This window comes from Sus scrofa, chromosome 2 (genome assembly GCF_000003025.6).
Source record: "Sus scrofa isolate TJ Tabasco breed Duroc chromosome 2, Sscrofa11.1, whole genome shotgun sequence".
In the NCBI taxonomy this organism is placed as follows: Eukaryota; Metazoa; Chordata; class Mammalia; order Artiodactyla; family Suidae; genus Sus; species Sus scrofa.
Window position 1 is genome coordinate 80,392,505 of NC_010444.4, and position 26,792 is coordinate 80,419,296.

A 26,792-nucleotide genomic window follows, 5' to 3' on the forward strand; every position below is an offset into this window, starting at 1 on the left:
GAATCAGTGTATCTTCATTCCAGGGCCTCTGGATGCACTTCCCTGTTCTAGGCCCCTCAGGCCTTCTCAGAGGAAGACTGGAAGACCCCAGCAATCCACTTCTGGCCAGAGCCAGCATAATGTGCAAAGCTAGCTATAAACAGGGCTTTCAATTTTTCTTCCTCAGTCAGCTTATCATAAACAACCCTCCATGAGACCATGAATATCAGTAGTAGGAGAGGAATGTAAACAATTTGCTCAGGCAGCCTCCTTGTGCCTTTAGGGTGTGCTGGACCCAGGCCATATATGTCACTTCCTCTTGATGATAGAATGCTGCTGGTGACCCCTAATTTTATGGCTGGGTAGATCAGATAACATGGTAGCTCGGGTCACGTGGTCACTTGCTAGGCCCTAATCAGGCATCCAATTTCACCAGACCTCTGGGGCAAGCCAGGAGCTGCTTCTCAGAAGAAAAATAACTGCTGAAGGAGATAACTTTGATCCAAAATCCAGTACCTGAATATAAAGGCCAAAGGCAGAACTACCTACTCTGCAGCTTGATCCAGTAAGAAAACCTCTCCATGTACGGTCCCCCTTAAAGTTGTTGAATGACTCAGTAATAGGTAAAAATAATGTACCTAAATATGGCATATTATACCCAACTCTAAAAAAGCCCACCAAGTACTGTACCTTTTTCTTAGGTTAGGAGTGTAATGTTCAGTAGATTGTCCTTTATTTGGGGCAGCATATCACAACACACCCCAGACCCCTAGAAAGTTCACTGAGTAGATGACAGACCCCTAAATATTCATGGGGTTTATTATCTGCCTTCAGGCACACACACCATGCTTACTAAATCACCTAGGGTATCTACAACTTCCTGTCCTCAAGGTCCATCAGGATATTGTCATCATTGTCACAGTAGCTTGGCCTGATATCCAATGGAATGGTGATTTGGACAAAAATTCCTGCAAACTCAGTGCATCCAAAGAGTGACCTATCCTAGAAGCAAGACAGTAATGGTTTACTGCCACCCCTGCCGGAGGAACACAAACTCCTCCTGAGGTTTGGTATAGAAGAAAAAGCATTGGCCAGACCTATAATTGTGGTTGAACAATTTCACCAATCTGCTCCAAGAATGGCCACTCTGAAAAAGTCCTTGCAGTTGGATTCCCTACCAGAATGAGTTTATTATAACATCTGGTCATTCTTTAGGACCATCTATCTTCCCTGTGGATGTATGAATGGATAAAGAAAATGTGATATATGTCTAGATAGAAAGATATCTGTGTGTGTATGAATATATAAGTATATACAAAATACATAGGAATATATAATAACACAAATATAAAGGAATATTATTCAGTCTTAAAAAAGATATTCCTGACATTTGCCATATGGATGAAACTGGAGGACATTTTAAGTGAAACAAATCAGTCACAAGACAAATATTGCATGATGTCACTTATATGTGGAATTATTATTATTATTATTTGCTATGTCTATGGGATATGGAAATTCCAGGACCAGGGATCAAACCTGTGCCACAGCAGTGATGATGCTGGATCCTTTAAATGCTAGACCACCAGGGAACTCTGGAATTTTTTAAAAAGCTAAGCTCATAGTAACAGAGTAAAATAGTGGTTACCAGAGGCTGGGTATAGGGAAAAGACAGAGTTGGTTTTTTTTTTTTTTTTTTTTTTTTTAAGTAGAATGGTAGTTGCTAGGGGCTGGAGGGACAGGAGAATGGAGAGTTATTATCTAATGAGAACAGAGTTTCAGTTTTGCAAGAAGAAAAGAATTCTGGAGATGGGTGGTGGTGATTGTTGCACATCAGTATGAATGTACTTAATACCACTGAACTCTACACTTAGAGATGGTTAAGATAGTTAGTTTTATGTTACCCATATTTTACCACAATAAAAATAAATAACCGGGGAAAAAATACCATTTGTCTTCTATTCTGGTGAAGTTCCCATTGTGGCTCCGCGGTAATGAACCAAAATAGCATCCACAAGGATATAAGTTCATCCCTGACCTTACTCAGTAGGTTAAGAATCTGGTGTTGCCGTGAGTTGTGGCGTAGGTCACAAATGCAGCTCGGATCAGATCTGGCATTGCAGTGGCTGTCGTGTAGGCTGGGAAGCCTAGCCTGGGAATTTCCCCATGCCTCAGGTATGGCCCTAAAATGCAAAAATAAATAAATAAAAATTAAAAATAAAATAAAATAAAAATATCTTCTATTCTGGGCAACCTGAAGAGGTAATGTCGATATAGTGGGAATCACCTTGAATCTTTCAGTTCTCTGATGGTGGTGTTAATTGTGATAAGATGAAGTATTTTTTTCATTTCCTTTCTTGGTAGGGAGAGCTCCAGGGCCTTTTCCACTTATCCCTTGCTTCCTGGGTTGAGTCAACATCAGAACTCTGCCCTTGTTGATGGATGGACAGAAACTCTATATATAACCACCATATGGTTTCAGGGTACCACTGCCCCTGGCATGAGACAGACTGTCCTCAAAACTATTTTTAAAAATTTGTAATGCTGCAGGTGTGGCCATAAAAAAAAAAAATTTGTCCTATGTGCATGTCTTATATATTCAAAAAAGAAAGGGAGGGAAAATAACCCATTTTGACAACTAAATACATAATCATTTTATATATATATATATTTTTTTTTTTTCTGCTTTTTTCCATGGCATATAGAAAAGTTCCCAGGCTAGGGGTCCAATTAGAGCCACAGCTGCCGGCCTACACCACAGCCACAGCAATGTGAGATGGGAGCCGAGTCTGCGACCTATACCACAGCTCCAGGCAACGCTGGATTCTTTTTTTTTTTTTTTTTTTTTTTTTTTTTTTGGTCTTTTTGCCTTTTTCTAGGGCCGCTCCCTCGGCATGGAGATTCCCGGGCTAGGGGTCTAATCGGAGCCGTAGCCACTGGTCAGGGCCACAGCAACTCGGGATCTGAGCCGCGTCTGCGACCTACACCACAGCTCACGGCAACGCCAGATCCTTAATCCACTGAGCAAGGCCAGGGACCGAACCCTCAACCTCATGGTTCTTAGTCGGATTCGTTAACCACTGCGCCACGACGGCAACTCCAGGCAACGCTGGATTCTTAACCCACGGAGCAAGGCCAGGGATCAAAACTGCATCCTCATGGATCCTAGTCGGGTAAGTTAACCGCTGAGCTAGAAGAGAACTCCATAATCATTATATTTTTAAATGTTCCTTTGTGTACCACTCAAAATTCTTTTGCACACATACCATTTTCTTGGAAACACTGACCTAGTACGTACCCCAGTCATCTCATCTTTATCACACTTGTAATTGTGTATTTCCCCACTAGATTAAGGAAGAAGTCAGGTCTGTGTCTCGCTGTCGCAAGCACCAAATGCTAGACTCTGAGTGGACCATACACTGAAAATAAAGACCTAGACAATCCCTTCGTCCCTTTCAGCTCAGGCTATGAACGAACCCATGAGTTCTCGCTACGATGTTGAGCAACCATTTCACCATCTGTAGCCTAGGTTTTCTCTACTGCAAAATGGGAACTATCATACCTGTCACACCATGTGGGTGCGAGGAGTCAGGTCGAGGCCGTGAAAGTAGCGTAGCACTATAGAAATTATTAATTCACTCACCCACTTAACAGCAAGTTATTAAGCGCCCAGGGCTTGTAGCACTGCTACCACAGCGTACACCCTCTCTCATTCCTTGGATCCCAGGGTGGGCGTTTCCTGACCAGGTTCATTCTCCCACGAAACTCCGGGTGGTGACCTTATTCAAAATGGCGCAGGCAGCCTCGAGGGGCTAGTGCGGCGGCGCGGACTCCGCGTGCCCTTTGACCTGCTGGCAGCGGCGGAGGGGGAGTCGGGCGCCGCCATATTGGCTGTTGTCCTGTGAGGGGAGCGGCGGCGGCGGCGGCGGCGGTGGCGGCGCGAGTTGAGCGAGTGAGCGGAGCGAGGAGCAGCATGACTCGGAGGCGGAGCAGGCCGAGCGGCTGCGCGGGCCGGCGCGAGCGGGCGCGGGCCGCGGGGCCGCAGAAGCCCCAGGCGCCGGAGCCCCCGCCGCCGCCGTGCCTGGAAGCAGGAGCGGGTGCAGGATCCCCGGAGGCGTCGGCCGAGCCCGACCGCGACGGCCCTAGAGAGGACGACGAGCTCCAACTGGCGCCCGTCCCCCAGGTAGGAGCGAGAGAGGCGAGTCTGGCTGCTTGGGCACTTTCACACCCCGGAACGGAGCTGGGACGGGCTTGGGGGTGGATCATCCTTATCCGGCCGGAGTCAGAGCCTTACTCCTTAGGACCAGGGCTGAGGCTTTCTCCCCCAAGTTGGGAGTGGAGCCAGCACCCTTATGTCCAAAGCTGAGGCACGGCCCGACCTGTCCTGAGGCCAGGCTGCCTACCCTCTCCCACCGCCTCCGGGAAACGTTCTGGTCGCACACCCACTGGGACTGCGCTTGGATCCTGGGGCCACAGCTCAGCCCTGTGCCCTTCATCTCCTCTGGGCCCACATGCTCCCCCACTCATAGGCTACCTCGGGGCGCTGGGACCTGGAAGGCTGCAGCCTCTTCCCTCTCCCCCTGGGAGCGGCTCCACCCCTTCCCCTCGCTGCCCCCTCGGCAGCTGTGCTCCCAGCATATGTCTCCCGAGGCCTCCCTCCTCTCCTTGCCCAGCAGAGCAGTTGCAGCCGACAGCCAGGCTGCCTAGGAGACTGTTTGGTGGGCCTCCTGCACTGAGGTGGCAACCCTCAGTGAGAGCAAAGCTGCTCTCTCCCCCTATACCCGCTCTCCCGCCCCGCCTCGACCCCCAAGGCGGTCCACCCAGACCCTTGGATCCCTGGGTTTGGCGAATCCTGCTAAGAGTGAGCAGGAGGAGGATTCTCCAAGGCTTCCAGCTTGCCACCTGGAAGAAGGTCACTTTCTTTTGAGCAAAGGAAATAATAGGAGGTACCCTGCCAGTGTTCACTGCGAAGCTGGGGCGGCATGAGCCACAGTTGCTCTGGGAGGGTTATGGCACCTGGGGCTGGGTGGCTCGCCCTAAGCTTGCTCTGACAAAAGAGTTTTGAGTTGGTTTTTTGGCTGAGCCTGCCAAGAAAGGCAGGCTCCTGCAGGAGTCTTGGAGGGTCGGATGCAGCGCCGGATGAGGATGAGGCGTGGCGGAAGATGCGTTTGGCTCTGCAGACACTGCATCGGGCAGCAGGGGACTCTGGGAGGCTGGTGCAGCCAGAAGGCATGGCTCTTGACAGCCTTCTAGTAGAATCCCTGGAATTGTGCATGTGAGTGGGGATGCTGTTTGGGGTACCATTCCCAGAAAGCCTTCCCTGACCTCCCCAGTTGGGTGAGGTGCTCCCTCTGTGCCCACAGCCCCCTGTGCTCCCCTCTGGTAGCACTCCCTATTCTACAATGAGACATTCTGTTGATGTGTCTGTTCCCGGCACTGAACTGTGAACTCCACAGGAGCACAGATCATGTCATATATCTCTGGTCTTCCACCCCTAGCCCTGGGCCTTGCTGACACGGAGTAGGAATAACTAGGTGAATGAGAGAGTGAATCCCTTGAGAACCTGTGCTTATCGTAACCCAGTTTTGATACTGGTCTCCTTTGTGTCTCAGATCACAGTAAGATTTTTAATTAATGAAGATGTCACCAGTTATTGAGGGTCAGAGGCCCTACCTTCACCCCTACACCCTACCCTGAGCTGGTTCCAAGGGATTTCACTCTTCAGGTTGGAAGTCAGCTCGCCTGGTCTGACTTCCAACCCTGAAGGTGCTTCTCCCTCTAGCCTTTTCTTTCCTGCCTCTGGGCTCCCCTGAGAGTGCTGTTCTGCAGAAGGGGAGAGTGGAGAAGGGAGAGCCAGGGAGCTGTTGTCTTCTCTTTCTTTCAGACCATAAAATGCTTTAGGGTCCCCTGCCATTTAGCCAGCCTGTAGTTTTCATGGCCGGAAAGTTTGGTTGATGGGTTAACCATTAGGACCCAACTTTTCTAGGAGCCATAAGCTTCATTAAGGGGATAGGTTCCCACCGTGTTCTTACCGTGTTCATTCATTCATTCATGCCAGACATTTTACATATCTTCCCACCACCCCTGTGTTCTCCTGAACATTTAGCACAAATGTGATAAGTTAATTCATATAATTTTTGGTCTGCTTTTGCTATGTAAACTCTGAGAGTGCAGAAACCATGTTAGTTACCTTTGTACCCTCAGGCCTGATGATTAGCAAATTTTAATCACAAATTTTAAATAGGATATAAATACTATTATCCCATTTTTCAGATAAAGAAACAAACTCAGGGCAACTAAACATTTGTACAGATAATTCCTACTACAGGTACCCTTCCTTCTCCACCGCCCCCCCTGCGAAAAAGAGACTCTTGTGTACTTTGGGAGACCTAACAAGGCTTTTTTTTTTTTTTTTTTTTTTTTTTTAACTGTAGCCACAATAGGTGAAACAAACTGACAGTCTTTCTTCTGATTGTGCCCCTTTTTTGCTGTGGAAGGGGTTTCTGGATGCTAGAAGCAGGCTTTTGTGCCTTGGTCAAAAACACCCTCTGAAAGGATTGGCATCAGTCATTGCTTTGCCCAGAGGCGTGCCTTCGATGAAGATCTCTGGCTCCCACCACCACTGAGAACCCTGTCTTAGGTACTTAGAATGGGAAGGTAAGGTGAAATTCAGTGTCACCTGCCGAAGTGAAGCCACAGACAGCAAATAGGACCGCTTTTAGTCCACACACAGATTCTAATGCCCCAGGTCACACATTATTTTCTTTCTGTTTTTGCTTTGATTTGAGCTAATTGGCACCACACGTCCAAGTTCCCAGGCCAGTAATTCCAAGCCACAGCAGTGATGTCTTGGAATCCTTAAGTGCTAGGCCATCGGGGAACTCCTGAGCCAATATTTTTTAAATCAAAGGTTTCTCAGAGAATTCCATCTGTACCATCTCTTAAAACTAAAAATCTGGTGCCGCTGGGACCATATATCTGGGAGACAATAATCTGCAATCTCTGAGTAATGTCTCCCCCCTGTAGCATATGCAGGACACCTGATCCGTGCCAGGCCCTGGGGTAGCTGGGAATGCAGAAGTGAATCAGTAGTCCCTCCTCACAAGGGGCTCACGGTCTAGAGAACATGTATATAGTAATTGCAATAAGGCTAGAAGAGCATTGCTTCCTCTCAGTTAAGGTTCATGGGCCACCCCAGTTCTATCCAATCTGCTTTGGTCATTTTCAGAACCTGTACACATTTAAATGGAGGACCCTGAACTTAATTGGAATCCCAAAAGCTCTTAATTCTAATTGTTTAGGCCACTAAATTACATTGATACATTCACTAAGAACCCAAATCCACATTTACTTCACAAGAAGAGTAGAACAGTCACTTCCTTATTGGCAAAGAAAAACAAAAAACTTACAAAGCAGTTGAAGGAGGCGGTGAGACAGTATTTAATGTTATGGACTTGAGGTGAGCTTAATGCTCAGTCTCCTAGTTTTGTGACTCTGGGCATGTTTCTTTCCCTTGCTAAGCCTTTTTGGCAACTTCACAAGAAAATGTGAAACAATCCACGTAGCACCTAATGCTCCTCACATAAGAGCAGGAATTGGACGTGGTATATGGCAGGAGGCATTTGGTCAGTCAAAGCCTGAGTGTTTTCACCAGCCAGTTCTGCTGGCTGTCTCTAGGTCTCTTGGGCTACTCAGCTTGTAGACCAGGTGCACACTCAAGAAACCCCCCAGGAGACGTGGTATACTGTAAACTGGCAGTTGCTGGGGGTTGAGATCATCCTGTTCTTCCCATCTTGTAACTCCACAGCATCTCCTGGGACTTTGCCCAGTCTAGTTTAAAAGGACTCTAGCGATTTGGCTCTCCCACTGCTCAGAATTAAACCTGTCCGCTCAAGGGACTGGAGTAGATAATCTTTATTAAAATCATCTCATTATGTTTAATCCACTCAGCAAGCATTATGACCTCTGTGCTAAGGCCTCTGTTTGAGGCACATAGATGACTGAGATAATCTTTATATCCGGGTACTTCCCCCTTAAAAAATCACTGCCCATCCAGCCTGGCCAGTTTCATTGTAGGTGCAAGGAGATGAGGGGAGATAGATCCCTCTCTCCTCTGGTTCTTTGTAAGCTAGTAGAGAGTCACTATGTAGAAATGCCAAAGGCCTTTGAAGATGAAGACTTACCTGCTAAGAATTTAATTTCTTTAAAATGTCCCAGAGCTATAAGCTTAATATCTGATATCAGTTGTACTGTTAAGATCCTAATGCTGTATTTACTAAACCTAGAATTTTTGAGAGCATGGGCTATGTTTTAATTCATTTCTGGTGTACCTGTTATGTGTTCAATGAATGGCAGTTAAAGTAAATTATAATAAAATGTTAAGTTTCTAGCACTTTGTTCTTATCTGCCTACACTACTAAGCCAGGCTGACTTTCATTCATTCAGGCCAGTTGCACACCCACCATGCCCAGCCTTCTTCTTGCCTGTCCTGGTGTTCATTTATTCTATCAACACTCATGGGCACCTGGACACCTGATCTGTCTAGGCCCTGGGCTAGCTGGGAATGCAGAAGTGAATCAGACATGATCCCTGCCCACAGGGGCTCATGGTCTAAAGAATGTACATATAATAATTGCAGTTGGACTAAGAGAACATCACTTCCTCTGAGTTAAGATTCAAATCCTAGATCCTAGTATGGACCTTTCAACCTTTTGATTTATTTATTTTTTCACATATAAAATGACAATGATGCTGGGCTCACATCACAGTTCAGCAAGTGCTGCATGTCAAGCGCTGAACACAAGTAGCTATGATTGTTACGGATGCTTTGTTCTGAGGATGCACAGATGTGATAGCCTAGAAAAGGCATCTGGGACCTAAGGCTTCAGGGTCAAGTAGAAGTTCCTCCAGAGAAGGTGAGAGAAAGCATCTAAACAAAGTAAGCTATGTAGACAAAGATCCAGAGGCGAGAACTGGTCAACTCATGGAGAGAGGCAAGGGGTCTAGCTGGAGAGATTAGCAGGGTTCTTGAAAACTACACCAAGATGTTTGGGCTTTATCCTGTAGGCAATGAGGAATCAGTGAAAGGTCTTAAGTAGGAAAGTGAAGATGATGTGCTTGGGTACATTCTGATAGCTTGAGAGGAAGTCATTCTCAGTGGTAGAGGCAGCTGTGATGGCTTGAGTCTCTTCCCCCTCACCCAGGCCTAGCTAATCTTCAGATCCCCTGTGCTTTGCTGTACCCTGTCCCAGACCTAGAGAATTAAGAGTCTCTAGGTCTGGAGTTCCCATCCTTGAACCTGACTAGCAGCCATGAGAATGTGGGTTCAATCCCTGCCCTCGCTCAGTGGGTCAAGGATCCAGCATTGCCATGAGCTGTGGTGTAGGTCACAGACGTGGCTTGGATCTGGCGTTGCTGTGGCTGTGGTGTAGGCCAGCAGCTATAGCTCCAATTGGACCCCTAGCTTGGGAACCTCCATATGCCGAGGGTATGGCCCTAAAAGGGGAAAAAAAAAAAAAGAGTCTCTAGGTCCGGAGCCCGGGAGTCTATTATTATTGAATTGCCCCAGGCAATTCTGATGTGTGGCTGGGTCTGGGAACTGAGGTGCCAGAGATCTTCGAGGAGGCCTAGGTTATACTTTAGAGAATGGGGCTTTCTGGGGGAGGAGGGAACTTTTCCGTAAACAGGAATAGAAACAGCCTTAGTGTTAAAAAAAAAACTTTTCCCAGTTCTCCAGTTGTTGCCCTTATTCTCCGACTGCTTATCTTTCTTTGTGTATCAAAGCACTTAAGTGCTGCCACCTTTCCTGAACCATTAGGGTGCAGTGACCCATGAGACGCAGGCCCTGCCCTTGAAGAGCTCACGGTGTTGTGGCAAAGACAAGTTTTCAACAACCAGGATACATGTGATAAACTATTCAAGGGATCTGTTAGGGTATCCCAGAGCAAACCACAGTTCATTTTGCCTCTGGACTCAGGAGAATTAACACCCAAATTGAGCCTAAAAAAGGAAGAGGCAGAGGGAGCAGCATGAATGAAGATGCGAGTGCTTTATGTATTGGGGGAAAGGAACAGATACTGTGAAAAGGAATGATTAATGGTTCTTTGTGGCAGAATGTGCAGAACAGAACAGGACTGCAGAGAGACATGTTTGTGTCCTTGGAAAGGCCCTGTGTTTGCACCCTTCAGTTCTGTGCCCATGTTCCTTCCCTCTCTCATCCTTAAACTCTAGGTGGATGAACTTGGTGCCACGCTATAGGCCACCTCCCCTTTATTCCCTACCCAAGGCTCTTGGCCCTCCAGCTCCCTTTGTGGGTTCCCTCTCCGTTCTGAAGTGAATAGATAGAGAGAAGCTAAGGAAGAAAGAAGGGCCCAGAAATATTGAAGGTTCTTGTTAGGAAGTTGTAGCCAGAGATGTGGGCTGGGGGGTTCAAAGAGGCCTCGACAGTCACCTGTCTAGTCTTCTGTCCTGTGCTTCAAGTAATAACTTTGGATGGGCAAGTCTCACTTAGTAAGTTTCCCTGTCATTTCTTCCAGGACAGAAGAGGAAAGAAACTAACGGGTATTGAGCACCTACTGTGTGCCAGGCTCAGGCCAGGTACTTTACATAATTTATTTCCTTCTTTCCTCACAACTCTGTGAAGTATGGTTTTATTCTCATTTCATAAATGAGGAAATTGAGGCTCAAAGAAACTTAATAATCCAAGATCATACTGAAAATGGCAGAACTGGGATTTGAGCTCACAACAGTCTATCTCCAAAGTTCATACTCTTGCACCTGTGAGAAGCCTGTGTTGCAATTACAGAGTAGGCGGTAATAAGGTTTGCCTGAGTTTCCAGGTAAATAAGCAGCAGCTTAGCCTTCCTGTGGCTAATTGCATGCAGGAAGCAGGTTGAACAGACAAACTAGCCTTGGCGGGTAGAGGGCCACAGAGGTCAGAGAGACTCTCTGCCCTCTCCTTGACTCAACTTGTACACCCAGAAAGAATTCTCTACAAACTGGCTTTATGGTATGAAACAACTGTCCTACCTCCTGGAAGGACCTGAGCCAACAGCCTGAAGTGGGAGTTTGGATGACAGCTCCAGGGCAGTGAGGTGCGGTTGTATCAGCTCCCTAAGAATTAACTGCACCTCTGATTGCCAGCATAAGAATGATCTGAGATTCTCAGCACTGATGCCCTCTCATTAGTGGTCTGGAGAGATGCAGCCATGCCTTTTCAGCATGGTATGTTGGGAAAGGGGCTGGTTCAGCTGTGTTTTGGTCTCTATCCTTTGTGTAGAGCAGCTGAGACATAGCCAGATGGACTTTAGCATTCGTTCATTTATTCAGTGAATGTCTGCTATGTGCCAGGCCTTAGCCTAAGCCCAACGTAGGTTCCTGACACACTTAAATGGCCAAAGTCCACCCCCTGCCCCCAAAGAGCTCCCATTCTGTAGGGGTTTGGGAGTAGGTAGAGGATATATGTCTTTGACACAATGTGATGGATGATATATCAAAAGAATTCTACTAAGCCTGGTTCAACAAAAGCTTCAATAATCTTTTACCAAGGTCTTAGGGGATAAGTAGGAATTTGCTGAGGAGTAAAGCTGAGGTTTGAAGGGGCAACGTGTATCTGAGGAACAGTATGAATAGAACTTGTGGCTCTCAGGTGTTAAGCATGGAAATGAAATAAGGAGAGGTCCACTGAGGCCAAGTCTAAAGGGTGCTGTAGTAGATGAGCTCAACCAGAAGGGAGCCTAGAGATTAACCAAGGTAGGAAAGAAGAGGTAAAGGAAGGAGATCCTCAAACTGGCTAGGCATGCAAGAAGGCACATAAGCTTACATAAGTAGAGAAGCTCAATATCCTAATCACTTGTTTTTAATTTGTGTATTTTGTTTACTAATTATAATTGTATATTATCTTAATTTGTGTTCTTGCCCAATTCTCCAAAGTGAATATGATACCTCCTGGGAGTTTGGGAGCATTGACAACCCCTTGCATGAACCTGCCTGGTTCACACATGTGTTCTTAAGGCAGGAACTCGATTATTATGTTTCCCAGCACCTAGCACAATAGTTGGCACCAGGTAGGGGCTCTGAGAATGTTTGTTGAGTGAGAGAATGCATGTGTAGATGGAAGAGTGAGTGGTGGTGACTGGGCTGATGAGTTTTTCTAGGCTGAGGATTAATCATTTTCTCTGCTTTTGGAAGGGAATTTTAACTGTTGTCCTCTGCCTGCCTTGGTGACAGGGAGTCTCTTGGAGCTGGGTGACTTGAGAGTAGAGTGCTCTCTTGGGCCATCTCAGAATAGAATTTGGAAACTCACAGGGCTGCTGGTTAGATATAGCATGTGTCTTGGAGGAATCCTCTACAAATACATTCAAACTCTTGGGAGAAAAAGGAATTCATGAAAGGAATGAGAACAGGTTTGATTCTGGAAATTAGATCTAGCTTTGAGAGCAGTCCTTGACAGCCATCTGGCCTGGTGACACTTAATTCCCAAACCGTGACCAGAAAGGCTGAGGTGCAAAATTAACTAATGGCCCTGAAGAGCTATCCAGATAAGCCAAGAACTATACAGTTGTTAATAATCACTATTGCTTGTAGGGTACCCTCTGTGTGACAGGCATTGTTAGATGCTTTACATCAGTGGTTCTCAAAGTGCTTGGTCTTGGGACCCTTTTAAGCTCCTAAAAACTTTAAGGACACAAAAGAGCTTTTTTTGGTTAATCTACTGATATTTATCAAATTAAGTATTAAAACTGAGAAACTTTAAGAATATTTGGTTAGTAATTCATTTCAGAATAGCAGTATTAAACCTATCATATTAACATAAATAACAACTTTAAGTGAAAAATAACTGTTTTCCAAAAAAAATGAGAAAAATGGCCTTGTTTTCATTTTTGCAAATTTATATCTGCCTTAATAGAAAAACATTAGGTTCTGCTATATGCTTCTGTATTCAGTCTGTTGCAATGCATTGTTTTGATTGAAGTATGTTAAAAAGAAAATCCAGCTCCACACAGATACGTAGCTGAAAAAGGTAAAAGTATTTTGATAGCCCTTCCAGATGATTGTTGGTATTCTTCTTTGCAATATGGAATCTGAGACCATTATCAATAAAGCCTTTATACTCATTTACATTAAAATCTGTTGGTTCATCTAACATTTTGATGTTTTTTTTTTTTTTAACCAGTGTATGATTCTGTAATATCATGCTTTGATCACTTGCAAAAATAGGTCCGTTGAGTTTTATGCAGATCTTCCAAATGTTTTTTCATTTCATTTTATAATATCAAAAGACAGCATTTGATATTACTACGAGTTTCATCATAAAGTCTTTAAGTCTTGGGAAGCTGTTAAGGTCATGGTTGTGTATACAAGTTTTCCAAAATTCTGATTTTTGCCTAAAACTTCTTTTTTTTTTTTTTTTTTTGTCTTTTCTAGGGCCACTCCTGCGGCATATGGAGGTTCTAATCAGAGCTGTAGCCACTGGCCTATGCCAGAGCCACAGCAATGCGGGATCCGAGCCGCGTATGCAGCCCACACCATAGCTCATGGCAACGCCGGATCCTTAACCCACTGAGCAAGGCCAGGGATCGAACCCGAAACCTCATGGTACCTAGTCGGATTCGTTAACCATTGTGCCACGACAGGAACTCCCTTAAAACTTGAATTTTATCATTGACCACAAATACAGTTGTTTTCCTTGAAGTGACAGGCTCATTTTCTTCATTTTTTTGAGAAAATGTTTGCCAGTACCCAAGTTTGAATAACCATAGTTTGTCAGTCCATCATTCTTTGAAGTAAAAATGGTATTCCATGAAAAAATTGGCTTCCCCTTCCTTTGATTTTATCTCTTTTTTTCCAGGAAAAACTAGAATGTCCTAGCATAATGCTTCTCAGATGAAGACAGAAAAGTCTTGGGCCTGGTCAGGTGAGGGAGCAGATACTGGTTTTAATGGCTATACATGCCAGTCCCCTGGGCTGGGAGTGGCCAGAGCCTAGGGTTCCCCTGGCTCCTTGACTGCTCTGGGGTTATGTGTGCTACTGCATGGATCCCCTGGGTGAATAACCCCACATTGTCCAGAGATTTGGGGTTTAATCAGAGAGTGAAGCAAAATTACCTTGGAGCTTTTTTGAGCAGGTCCTAAATCTAGGGAACCCCTAAAACCTTTCTTTTTCTCCCTCATCTTTTACCTAAGGCTAGACTGGGATCTGGACAAGCTCTGAATTTAAACTGAGGTAAGAGGGAATAATCAGCTTTTTGCCCAGGGTTTCTGGGTTTAAGAATCAGTATCATCAGCCTTTGTGATGAAGAAACATAATTGGAGTTTTCATTCATTTAATAAACACTTATCATGTTCTTTGTTGGGAAATACTGTGCCAGCTGCTAAAACATATAGCTGGAGAACAGCTAGTTGAAAGCCTGAGTTGACTGCAGGGCCTAAGAGACCATGATTGCCAGGAATTTGGAAAATGGCAAGAGATTACAGTCAAAGGAACTATAAACCAAGAGCTTTTTTCTGCCAAAGCAAATATTTGAAAAATTTGGTAGTATTAACTGCATATACCATCTCCAAGGCTAGGGAGCCTCACCACCCTCTGGCAATTAAAGTGGAAATGAAAATGGCAGAGAGAAAAGTCCCCATGCTCCACTGGGAATTTTACTGAGGGGCAGGCATCAACGCTTAAGGTTAAGACAGCTTTGAGGGTGGCCCCCAGAACTGCCTGGGCCTAGAAAGTATCTGGTATACCAAATGCAAGACAGTGGATAAGCTGGTTTCCAGTATGGACTTACTAAGAGCATACTGGCCAAGGGGCTTAGATAATAGATTCAGTGCCTCCTGCATGGATCCCTTGAGCTAAGTGCATCTCTAATGTCACTTAATCCTCTGGGCAACCTTATGCAGTGTAGATGGTATTATCCCTGCTTTAGTTCAGACTCAATTAGCTTTCCAGCACTGTGTTTCTTCCTTTAACTAGAAAGATAGCCTGCCCTGTAAATTCACTTCCATTGATGGTTAATCTTATTTATCATCTGTGCCAGTTTGGCTCTTGGGGAAGTCAAGGTATTTCCATGAATGAGGAATCTCATTGTAATCCCCAAGGCATGCAGTCTCCCACTCTTCCATACTTGAGATTGGAACTATTTGGGTGGAGGTCCAGGGGGGGAGAGAGCCTTTTACTGTGGGAAACAATTTCTAACAATGTCTCACCAAACTGCCTGCCAGCTCTACTGCCATAGGGACACTTGACAAACATGATGTAGCCACTGTGTGCCCAGGTGAGCCCTGTGTTACACAGAGAAGAATCAGACATAGTGCTTGCCTTCTAGGAGCACAGTCTAGTAGAAGGGACAGAAGATGCAGGTAAATAAGTTAAGTGGAAGGCACAAATGCTGTGACCAAGACACAATGTGTTTTGGGGATATGGCAAAGAGAGGTGAATTGAATTATAAGAGGGAGTATCTCATGTAAGCTTAGATGAGATTGGATCCAGGCTGGGCCTTTTTTAAGCCCTGCCCATCTACTTATTGGTAAACACAGGGAAGAAGGGGAGAGGATCCCTTTTAGTGAAGGCATGAGATAGGAGAATTCAGGGAGTATTTAGGGAATTTAAGGGATGATTTCATGGAGTGGGGACAGAGATTAAGATGCCTAAAAGTCACCTTTAGTTCATTGCATGTGAGAGATTCTTGCATTCTTATAAAATACAGTGACTGTATATTCTGTATTTTCAACCTTAGTGCTGATTTTAAATACTATTTCCCATTGCTCCCACCATGTTCACAGTTAGTACCATATGTTGAGTAACATATGTGCCTGGCACTGGACTAGGTGCTTTATCACGATGCTCACAGCCAACTCTACAAATCAGGGCTTAATCCCATTGTATATATGAGGAAACAGAGTAAGAAGAATTTGCCCAGCATTGTACAGCTATACACCTGGTAAATGATGGAGGCCCAGGATTAATGCCAAAGCCAGTGTTGTTTCTACTACACTCCAGCACCTTCCACAAGTACATTAAGTACAGTCACACTGATTACATATTTAACTTGGAAGAATTTGTTTTCACTTTAAAAAAAAAAAAAAAAGAAACAGAAAAAAACCACTTCTTATATATTTATCTTTTACATTATACATTTGAGTTCTCAGGTGTACCTACAAAACCATATATACTGTACTTTACAGGCCATAGAAAAAGTTTCAAGAATAATTTTACTCATACAAGATTTTCATTTTATGTAATAACTGTAGAATCTAACATTAGAATGAAGTGAAGCTCCATTGTGGTAAAATTACATGTCCTGGTGTTTGGCCTAAAAACACGGCCACCTTTGTATTTCTCATGGGGAAAGGGACTTGGACATTGGCTTCCCCTCCTCCTCCTGGAGTTACTATGGTACCTTGTTAGCTATGGGAGGTTTCCTGGGCACACATCTCAGAAAGGCCTACTTTGCCTTAACTTCTCTGAACACCATTCTTCTCTAGCAGCCTTTCACCCTCTCTGAGATATTCACCACCATGGATTCTAGAAGCCTATATCCTTTAGTAGCTGTCATTAAGCAGCTGACTTGCTCACTGAAATGTCCGACTGGCAGAGACGGTTTAGGCAGCAGCTCACATGAAAGATTTCTCTCTCTCTCTCTGGTACTCTTTTCAGGGTCCTTGAATGTTCCCAAATGTTTCAGCTTGCTCCTGGTGCTACTGTTTGGTTCCTTTCTTTTTCTAGAAACCAGGGACCCAGGTCAGTGTAATTGTAACACTACAGATTTAAGGATACCCTGATGCCAACTTATTGTGAGAAGGTGATTTTATTCAGAAAATATGATGCCATTTATTGGTAGAATGAAAATGATACTCTTATTATTCCTTTGCTTAGGCCTCTGCAAATACCTGTTAATCTAGTGGTGGGTAAATTTGGAAGGTATATCAGTTAACTATTGGATGCAACAAACCACCCCAAAACTTAGTGGCTTAAAGCAATACCATTTTTTTATTTGTCTCTGGGTTCATTTGGTTTCTGCTGATCAGGGCCAGCTTGGCTGATCTCAGCTGGGCTTACTTGTTTATCTGATCTGCTGGCCAGTCAGCTGGGAAGACTCAATTTTCCCCTCACGTCTCTCACATGCTTCCACCAGCTAGCCTGGTCATGCTTACATGACACGGCAGAGGTGCAAGAGCAAGCAAGCCCAGCCATGCAAGGAAACAAGTAGAAATGCATACACACTTTTCAAGCTTATGCTGGTAGCATGTTTACTGGCATCCTGTTGGCCTAAGACAGTGACATGAAAAAAGAAAGTGACATGACAGTGTCAGAGTGAGAAGGGACTTGAAGTTGCAGGATATATAGCAAAGCCATTAATTGGGGTCATTAAACAATCAGTTCCCAGTCAGTACCCCTCAATGTGACAGAAAATGTATAGTCATATTTCTAGGTCAAGTATGTCCTAGAAAAAAAAAGGGAAAAAGTCCAAACAATAATTACTGTATATTGGGACTATGCTGTGGGCACACACAGGGCTAGGCACTTTGCCAGTTTATGCACCAGCCCTCACAACTCTGTAGGAAATCAGATCTCAGGAAGTTCAATAACTGCTCAAGGTTACCCAGCTAATTTGTGATCAGGGAGGGATTAGAATGTGTATCAGTCTGACCCCCAAAGCCCAGCTTTTTTCACCACAACTCACTGCCTCCCAGAAGTAGCAGACCAAGGTCTGCCTTACCCTCCAACTTAGTTTTCAGTTGAGTTGCCCTTATACTAGCTCCTCCAAAATGCTGCTGTGATCCTGATGGAATTGTGTAGCTCTTCAGGAAACCTACATGTTCTCCCATCTGTTAACTGAAAGCATTTTTTCCTTCCAGGTGGGAATTGGCCTGTAGACTGCACTGTGGCCTCTCTCAGATATGCCACAAAAGGAAGGGCCATCTTCTTATTAACCTTCAAGATTTGGGGACATCAGGGCACTGGGGCATTTGAGCATGAACTTTGGAGTCAGCCACACTAGGATTCAAATCCTAGTTCAACCACTCACTAACTCTATAACCTTGGGCAACTTATTTAACTTCTTGAAATCTGTTTCTTCTTAAAAAAAGAGAAAGAGATGAGAATAATAACACCTAGTTTGTAGAGCTGTTACAAGGACTAAAATTAGGTAAATAAAGTGCCTAACCCAGTGCCTGCCACATAATAAATGACGTCATTAGTATTGTTAACTTTATTTCTAAGCAGTGCCTTTCCCCCTCTGGGAAACCGTGTTTCTGTCTGTTGGACAGGTTCCCCCCACCTCCAGCCAGTCTGTGCAGACTTGCTGCCTGCTGTGTCACCGGGAACGCAAAGGCTGGGAAGAAGGCCCTTCCCAAAATGGACTGGTGTTGCAGGGTGAGAAGCTGCCCCCTGACTTCATGCCAAAGCTCGTCAAGAATCTCCTAGGCGAGATGCCTCTGTGGGTCTGCCAGAGTTGCCGAAAGAGCATGGAGGAAGATGAGAGGCAGACAGGTCGAGAACATGCAGTGGCGGTACGTAACCGCTGAGAAGGGGTCCCTGAACACAGGAGCACTGCCTGCCCATGGAAGTCAGGCTGTTGAGTTATCCCTGTCCTGTCCTCTCAGGTGGCTCTCCCCAACCAGCCCCTGCACCCCTGCTGAGAGGCTGCTGGGCTGCATCCACACAGCATTAGCAGCTTGGGTTCACACTGGGGGAAGACAAGCAAGGCTTCAGGCAGCCCACAAGCCTCTGAGGACAGTGCACAATGTGAGGGCTGGCTCAGTGGCACTGGTAGATCAAGATCCTGCCCCTTCCTTTTGACCATGCTGTCTTCAGCTCTGTGGCAGCTCAAAAGCCAACCGGTATGGCATGGAAGGCAAAGATCAGTTGGAGGGTCTGCAGTGTGCCTCTGTTAGAAGGCCTCCAAGATGCCTGGGAGCACAGAGGTCAGACTCAAAGTGCCATCTCCTGAAGCACAGAGGTCAGACTCCTTGTTTCTCATTCCCCTCCAGTCTCTCTCTTTTACCCAGAATCAGTTCAGCTTGAGGACTGCTGACTTAAAGACCCTTTCTCCCCATGGCAGCTCCCAGGACTCCCCAAAGGCCCACAATTGACAGGCAGTCTCTGCCCCTACCAGAATCTCCCACCATATCTGCACACTGGGACGGCCCCTCTTGGAAGAGGTCTGGCCCGAGACTGCTGTTGCACCTGGAGCTGTGGGAATTGTGCTTTGGCCACGGCATGGGGGCCTGGAGGAGGAGCTGCTTCTGGGGAAGTTAAGGCAGGAGGGAGTCAGCTCTGATGTTCGCTGTTTTACCACAAGCCTTTTTCTTCCCCCTTCCCCAGATCTCCTTGTCACACACATCCTGCAAATCACAGTCTTGTGGGGGTGATTCTCATTCCTCTTCGTCCTCCTCTTCATCGTCCTCATCCTCGTCCTCCTCCTGCCACGGGAACTCAGGGGACTGGGATCCCAGCTCGTTCCTGTCAGCACATAAGCTCTCGGGCCTCTGGAACTCTCCACACTCCAGTGGGGCCATGCCAGGCAGCTCGCTCGGGAGTCCTCCTACCATCCCTGGTGAGTTTCCAAGCTCAGAGGAGAGCCAGGCCCCATAAGTGGAGAGAGCTGTGTTTCCCTAATCACTTTGTTCAAACAAATCAGACCAGTTATGGAGTCCCTGTTATGGGTTAAGAACCCGACTTTGTGAGGATGCCAGTTTGATCCCTGGCCTCACTCAGTGGGTTAAGGATCCAGCATTGCTGTAAGCTGTAGTGTAGGTCACAGATGCAGTGCGGGTCTGGTTATGCCAAGGCTTTGGTATAGATTGCAGCTGCAGCTCCGATTTGACCCCTAGCCCAGGGACCTCCATATGCCGCAGGTCTGGCCCTTAAAAAAAAAAAAAAAAATCAGTTATTAAAATAAGTAAAAGTGGAGCTCTTCTGGTGGACGCCAAGTGGGAAATCTAGCTCTTGACTGTCTCAGTGGGAATCCTTTCCCCAGGACTCTGAACTTGAAAAAAATGCTGCTGTCATTGGTTCTGATAGCTATTCCCACTGGATCCAGGAGGGGACCTGGTGAGTGTTGACCCTTAGGGAATTAGGACTTGGCTCACCTGACTCCTGCAGTGCACAGAAGGCCTAGGTGCTTTGGTCTTCCTAGGCCTCTTCTCCACTTCAGGATGTATACTTTTATAAAAGCATGTACTTCCATCCACAAGAAATTGGCAAGTGTGAGCCACCTTGATTAGTAACCAATTTCATGGCTATATTAAGCCTTTTTTAGACCGTGAGATGATGCTTAGAGACCCAGAGAAAAAAATCTTGGGTTATTGATGTACTGTATAAATATGAGAGGACCTGAATTCTCCAAAGGGATGCTGCCCTCAGAATTGTGAGTGAAGCAGTACATAATTCTAGTTGTTTTGGTGCAAAAGCCAAAAGCCTTTTCCCACTTGTCCTCTGAAATCAGGGGCCACCCAAGGGTCTGGCATACCCTGGCTGCCTCAGTCCCCATACCCCAGACTCAGAGCCTGGGCTTGCTCCTCTGCTGATTGCTGTAGATTTTGCCCTGGGCCTGAGGAATGTCTGTTGAGAAGCTGGTCCTATAGGGACACTGAGAGACAGAACATGTACCCCCTGTTTATGCCAGCAGAGGTGTTGCAGCCTTGTGGCATTCCTGGTGCCTTCTCCCTCAGGCCTGGGCTTCTCCACCCTGTCCAGACGCTACCTGCAGAGAAATCTCTCCTGCTCAAGGCACTGCTGGACTTTTTCAAAAGCTCATGGATCCACTGTGCTGAAAGGCTGTGCCCAGACATGTTCCCTCTGGTCACAGTAAGCAGAATGTGGCAATGAGCCCTTGGGCTTTCAATCCCAGAGTCTGGGCTCCCACTCTGATACCTCTCTCCCCCATCCACCCACAGGTGAGGTTTTCCCCATCTCGGAGCACCACCGGCACTCAGACCTCACTGCTCCACCTAACAGCCCCACCGGCCACCACCCCCAGGCAGCGTCGCTGATCCCATCTCACCCCGGATCCTTTGGCTCACCACCCCATCCTCACCTGCTGCCCACCACCCTGGCAGCACCTTTCCCTGCCCAGGTTTCAGAATGCCCTGTTGCCGCTGCTGCTGCCCCTCACACCCCAGGGCCGTGTCAGAGCCCCCACCTTCCCTCCACCAGCATGCCGCTTCTGAAGATGCCTCCACCGTTCTCGGGTTGCAGCCACCCCTGTAGTGGGCACTGCAGCGGGCACTGCAGCGGACCTCTCCTCCCACCACCCAGCTCTCAGCAGCTCCCTGGCACTCACAGGTAAGTGAGCAACAGAAAGAGCAAACTCCCCGCCGACTTGAACTTAAGAGTTTTGGGAAACTTTGCAAAAGGGTACCTTTGGGGTGGAAGTTAAAGGGTAGACTCTGTTCATGTTTTTTCCACAGTTTTTCCAACTATAAAAGAAAATGTGTGGGAGTTCCTGTCATGGCTCAGCAGTAAGGAACCCAGCTAGTATCCATGAGGACTCTGGTTCAATCCCTGGCCTCAATCAGTGGGTTAAACAATCCGGCATTGCTGTGAACTGTTGTGTAGGTTGCTGAATTGGCTCAGATCTGGCATCGTGTGGCTGTGGTGTAGGCCAGTGGCTACAGCTCCTATTCAGCCCCTAGCCTAGGAACTTCCATGTGCCTCAGGTGCAGTCCTAAAAAAACAAAGAAAATGTGTGGCTCAGTGGGTTAAGGACCTGGCATTGTCACAGCTCTGGCGTTGGTTACAACTATGGCACTGGTCCGACAGCTTCCTTGTGCACTGGCACAGCCAAAAATATATATGTATAAAAGAAATACGTGTTTATTATTTTTTAAAAACTTGAAGGGAGTTCCCGTCATGGCTCAGTGGTTAACGAATCTGACTAGCATCCATGAGGATGCAGGATCGATCCCTGGCCTTGCTTTGAGCTGTGAGCTGTGGTGTAGTTCAGAGACATGGCTGGGATCCTGGGTTCCTATGGCTGTGGCATAAGCCAGCGGCTACAGCTCCAATTTGACCCCTATCCTGGGAATCTCCATATGCTGTGGGTGCCGCCCTCAAAAAAAACCCCCAAAAAACAAAAACTTGGAAAAATTTAGAAATTTATAAAAGAAGAAAAAATTCCTGGCAACCTAAAGATAAACTTTAATACTGCAGTATATTTTCTTCCTGATGTCTCTGTATATAAATAAAATGAGGTCCACATTCTATATATTTTTGTGTAGTTGTTTTCAACACTACACCATGATCATTTCCCCAGTTGAAATTCTTCAGAAAACTTTTCAGTAGCCACATAAGTTCTTACTGTGTAACGCTAGCATAGTATATTTTACTATTCCTTTCTTCTTGGTATTTAGTCATTTCTAGTTTTTAGCTATTATAGACCAGGCTGTAATAAGAATCCTTGCACCCAAATCTGGTGCAAATCTGTGTTTGAGCCAGGAGTTCTGTCCTTAATAGATTCCTGGAAGTAACTCTAAGTACTGAGAAAGTTTATATTATCATATATATTTTTTATGTTATAAATTAGATCTGTGTTTATTGTGCATTTGTATTTTCCCCACTCTAAAAATCCTGCCACCCCAGTACAACCACTTCTAAGCAGTCTTCCCTCAAGTGTCTTTACCACAGGGTGGTGGTGGCATCTGCACGATTTTTTTGTCTTTGGGCTTCACTTAGTACTGTTAGGTTCCTAGGTTCCTGTGTGGCTTCTGAACCTCGGCTTTAAAGGCTGGCGTATTCTCCATAGTGCACTTTGCTGTTCCCCAGTTACTGACCATTTAGGTCATTCCAACATCATAACGTGATAAATAATGTCCTAATGATATCTTTCCCCTTTATTTCTCTCCTCGGAATATATTTCTCAGTATGAAAAATGTTCTCAGTTTAGAAGATTTTGGGGGGTTCCTGTCGTGGCTCAGTGGTTAACAAACCCGACTAGCATCCGTGAGGATGCCGGTTGGATCCCTGGCCCCACTCAGTGGGTTAAGGATCCGGTGTTGCCATGAGCTGTGGTGTAGGTCGCAGACTCGGCTCGGATCTGGCGTTGCTGTGGCTGTGGTGTAGGCTGGCGGCTACAGCTCTGATTGGACCCCTAGCCTGGGAACCTCCATAATGCCATGGGTGTGGCCCTAAAAAGACAAGAGACACACACACAGAAAAAGATTTCAGGGTTTTTTTTGGTTTTGTTTTTTTGAGACAAGTTCTTAATAGACACTGCAAATTTGTTTTCCAAGGGGCTTTCCAAATTGATGTAACCACCAGTTTTAGAGCACTAGGTCTGTTAATTTTGCTAGTAAAGTACATGAAGAGTGGTCTGGGAGTTCCTGTTGTGGCGCAGTGGTTAACGAATCCGACTAGGAACCATGAGGTTGCGGGTTCGGTCCCTGCCCTTGCTCAGTGGGTTAACGATCTGGCGTTGCCGTGAGCTGTGGTGTAGGTTGCAGACGCGGCTCGGATCCCACGTTGCTGTGGCTCTGGCGTAGGCCGGTGGCTACAGCTCCGATTCGACCCCTAGCCTGGGAACCTCCATATGCCGCGGGAGCAGCCCAAGAAATAGCAACAACAACAACAAAGACAAAAAGACCAAAAAAAAAAAAAAAAGAGTGGTCTGTTGGTGTTAAGCTTCTCTAAGCACCATGATAATGGTTTCTGCCCTGGGGCACTCCCACTGCTGATGGCCAAACCAGGGCTCTGACTCTTCTGGCTCCCATTCTGGAACCTTGCAGGCCTGTCTTTTCCTTACCCTGGGAAAATAGTCTGTGTTACAAGATGCACCCATGCTTCCTGAAGTCCAGAGGCAGAGCAGTTTAGTGGGAGAGGATGAGCACTCAGCCTTGTTCTCCTCCACTGCAAGGTGGGAGATCTGTTTTGCAGGACTTGGGGAATTGTTGGAAATAATACACTGAATATGGTACCTGGTGCAGATAATAGCTCTTAGAGTCTGTGGCCCCCAAAGCACATTTGCTTTTGTAACTTCAAGGCTTCACAGCTAAGACAGGTCTGTCCTGTGGTGCAGACTCATTTCTAAGGATTTTAGAGAATAAAAGGATTTTGACCTCCTTTGGATGTTCCAGGGAGCCATTAGCCCACTAATCTGTTCGGACACCCACTTTATTGAGCACCTTCTGTGTGCAAGGTTGTTATGCTACACTCTGGGATCCAAAATTAGAAGTGGCAGAGTCCCTGTTTTTTGGTTTTTTTGTTTTGTTTTGTTTTTTTGATTCCTGTCCTTTTTTTTCTCTTTTTGCCTTTTTAGGGCCACACCTGTGACATATGGAGGTTCCCAGGCTAGGTGTTGAATAGGAGCTGTGGCCACCGGCCTACACCACAGCCACGGTAACTTCAGATCTGAGCTGCGTCTGTGACCTACACCACAGCTCACAGCAATGCCGGATCCTTAAACCCACGGAGCGAGGCCAGGGATCAAACCTGCGTTCTCATTGATACTAGTTTCCACTGAGCCATGATGGGAACTCCTGGTTCCTATTCTTGAGGAATGCACACTGTGGTCTGAGAGACAGGTGGGCAAAAAGACCGAGTGTGAAGTGTGATGGACGGTAGGATAGAGATATACCTGGTGCCCTCAGAGTCCAGGAGGGTCACGTGGTAGGTACGACCAAGGGAGGCTCAGGGAACCTTTCCACAATGGTACCATAGATCTGGGCCCTGAGGGACATTGAGGGTGTTTGCCCTATTGTTGTGAGGTGCTGATGCAGTGTGACTGCTTTGGCCTTTGTGGGATGAGGCAGGTGAAGGGTAGTTGGGATGGTGATGGTTGGGATATATCTTGGGCTCTTCTCCGCCTTCTCCTGCCCTGCCATTCCTCACCTTTGGGCCTTTCTCCCCCATCAGCAGGGACCCAGGGTGCAAGGGGCACAAGTTCCCCCATAGTGGCCTGGCCTGCCAGCTGCCCCAGCCCTGCGAGGCAGATGAGGGGCTGGGTGAGGAAGAGGACAGCAGCTCAGAGCGTAGCTCCTGCACCTCGTCCTCCACCCACCAGAGAGATGGGAAGTTCTGTGACTGCTGCTACTGTGAGTTCTTCGGCCACAATGCGGTGAGTGAGCCTGCCCAGGCCAGAGTGGGCTGGGGGCTGGCCAAGGGGAGCCAGAGGAGCACCTTGCTCTCCCTGAGGCCCCCTTGCTCATGGGGGCTGGTAATCACACCTGGACCCTGTGAGTCCTCGCACCTGCGCTCACTCGCTTGCTCGCTCGATCCTCACAGCACATTGGTGAGGTAGGGATTTCTCAACATTTTGCTACCTTTGCTCTTCTTGTGGTTTCTCTTAAGATTGACTTTCTTTCCTTAGGCAAAAAGAAAGCAAATGGCAGAGGAAGGCTATGATTCTGATGAGTATGTATACATGTATAATCACAGAGAAGTGAAGGCTTGTGCGTAAAGGCAGAGTGAAAGCAAAGGCTCTCAGTCCCCAGTGTGAAAGCCAACTGAGGGACAGGCCATGAGCACAGATGGTGCCAGGAAGGAGGCTCACAGCAGAGTACATGCTGTCTCTGGACGGAGGGAGAAAGCAGTTCAGAAATCTCATAAGGTGAAGAAGAAAGGGCTGCTGGCTAGGGGAAAGCAGTTGAGGACAGAAGAAATGTAGTACAGAAGACAGAAATGAGGACAGAATAAAAAGTAGTTACCTTGCTGGTCACCTTTGAGCTAGGGGTTGTTATCCTCATTTTAGAGATGACAAAATTGAGGCTCACAAAAAGACTCAGTGAACCTGCCCAAGGTCATACAGCTTCCAAGTGACAAAGCCTGGGCTCAAACCTGCTTTCCTGGCTCCCAAGTCAGTATGCTCCCAACACTGCGGCGTGCCTCCCCCTCTCTCCACCCACCGCTGCTTGGCTCCTGGCCTGGATGAGGGCAAAGCCATTTGGCCTTTGTGGCTGTGGTAGAAAGAACAGTTGTCTCGCTTCTCACCACATGTTTGGTGCCAGCGGGTGGGAGTGCTACGGGCTTCCAGGCCCAGGGTGTAACATCAGCACCTCCCCCTCCCCCAGCCACCCGCTGCCCCGACGAGTCGGAATTATACCGAGATCCGAGAGAAGCTCCGCTCGAGGCTGACCAGGCGGAAAGAGGAGCTGCCCATGAAGGGGGGCACCCTGGGCGGGATCCCTGGGGAGCCCGCCGTGGACCACCGAGATGTGGATGAGCTGCTGGAATTCATCAACAGCACGGAGCCCAAAGTCCCCAACAGCGCCAGGGCCGCCAAGCGGGCCCGGCACAAGCTGAAAAAGAAGGTGGGTGTGGGGGGAGCCCAGCTCTACCACCTCTTCTCCCCGAGGAATCCCTTGTCCCAACCCCCAGGACTTCTGGGCCATGAATGGTGCTGGCTGCCAAAGGCCTTGGCATGGCTCACTGCTCCGGGAAAGTCTGAATGAGTTTGGGAGGCATCTGGGTAAGGGAGCCTGGGGACCAGTGATTGGAGGAAAAACAAGTCCTGGCGTCAGAAGCTGCTTGCTGGATTCCTCAAAGCCCAGGACTTGTTTCAGTCAGTCATTGATGTATTCATTCAGCAGACACTTCTGCAAATACTGGGAGCCAAAACATGACGCAGTTAAGTTCTTATCCAGGAGAAGCTCAGTCCAGTGGAGAAACTGACACAGAACTGGGCAAGCACATTAGTATGTGACAAACATTGGGATGAGGGAAGCCTTCCATCCTACCTGGGCATGTGGGAAATGGCTGTACTACGAGGCTGACTCAGGCAGGAGCTAGGCAGTAGGGAGTGGGTACAGATTCATCAGGAGGGCCCTCCTGGCAGCGGCCCTAACACATCCACAGCAGCTTTGTGTAGCCAGAGCTCAAACCGAGGA

General features: G+C 46.8%; 1 protein-coding gene across 1 annotated transcript in view; it reads left to right on the top strand.

Moving 5' to 3' along the window:
• Nucleotides 3,867-26,792, top strand: part of FAM193B (family with sequence similarity 193 member B) — a 33,704-nt gene continuing 10,778 nt past the window's right edge. The window contains 6 exon segments of the mRNA NM_001243850.1: nt 3,867-4,162; nt 18,240-18,482; nt 19,297-19,528; nt 20,871-21,258; nt 24,823-25,024; nt 25,977-26,216. Of these exon segments, the coding sequence (NP_001230779.1) occupies nt 3,953-4,162; nt 18,240-18,482; nt 19,297-19,528; nt 20,871-21,258; nt 24,823-25,024; nt 25,977-26,216 (1,515 nt within the window). The 5' untranslated portion in view covers nt 3,867-3,952.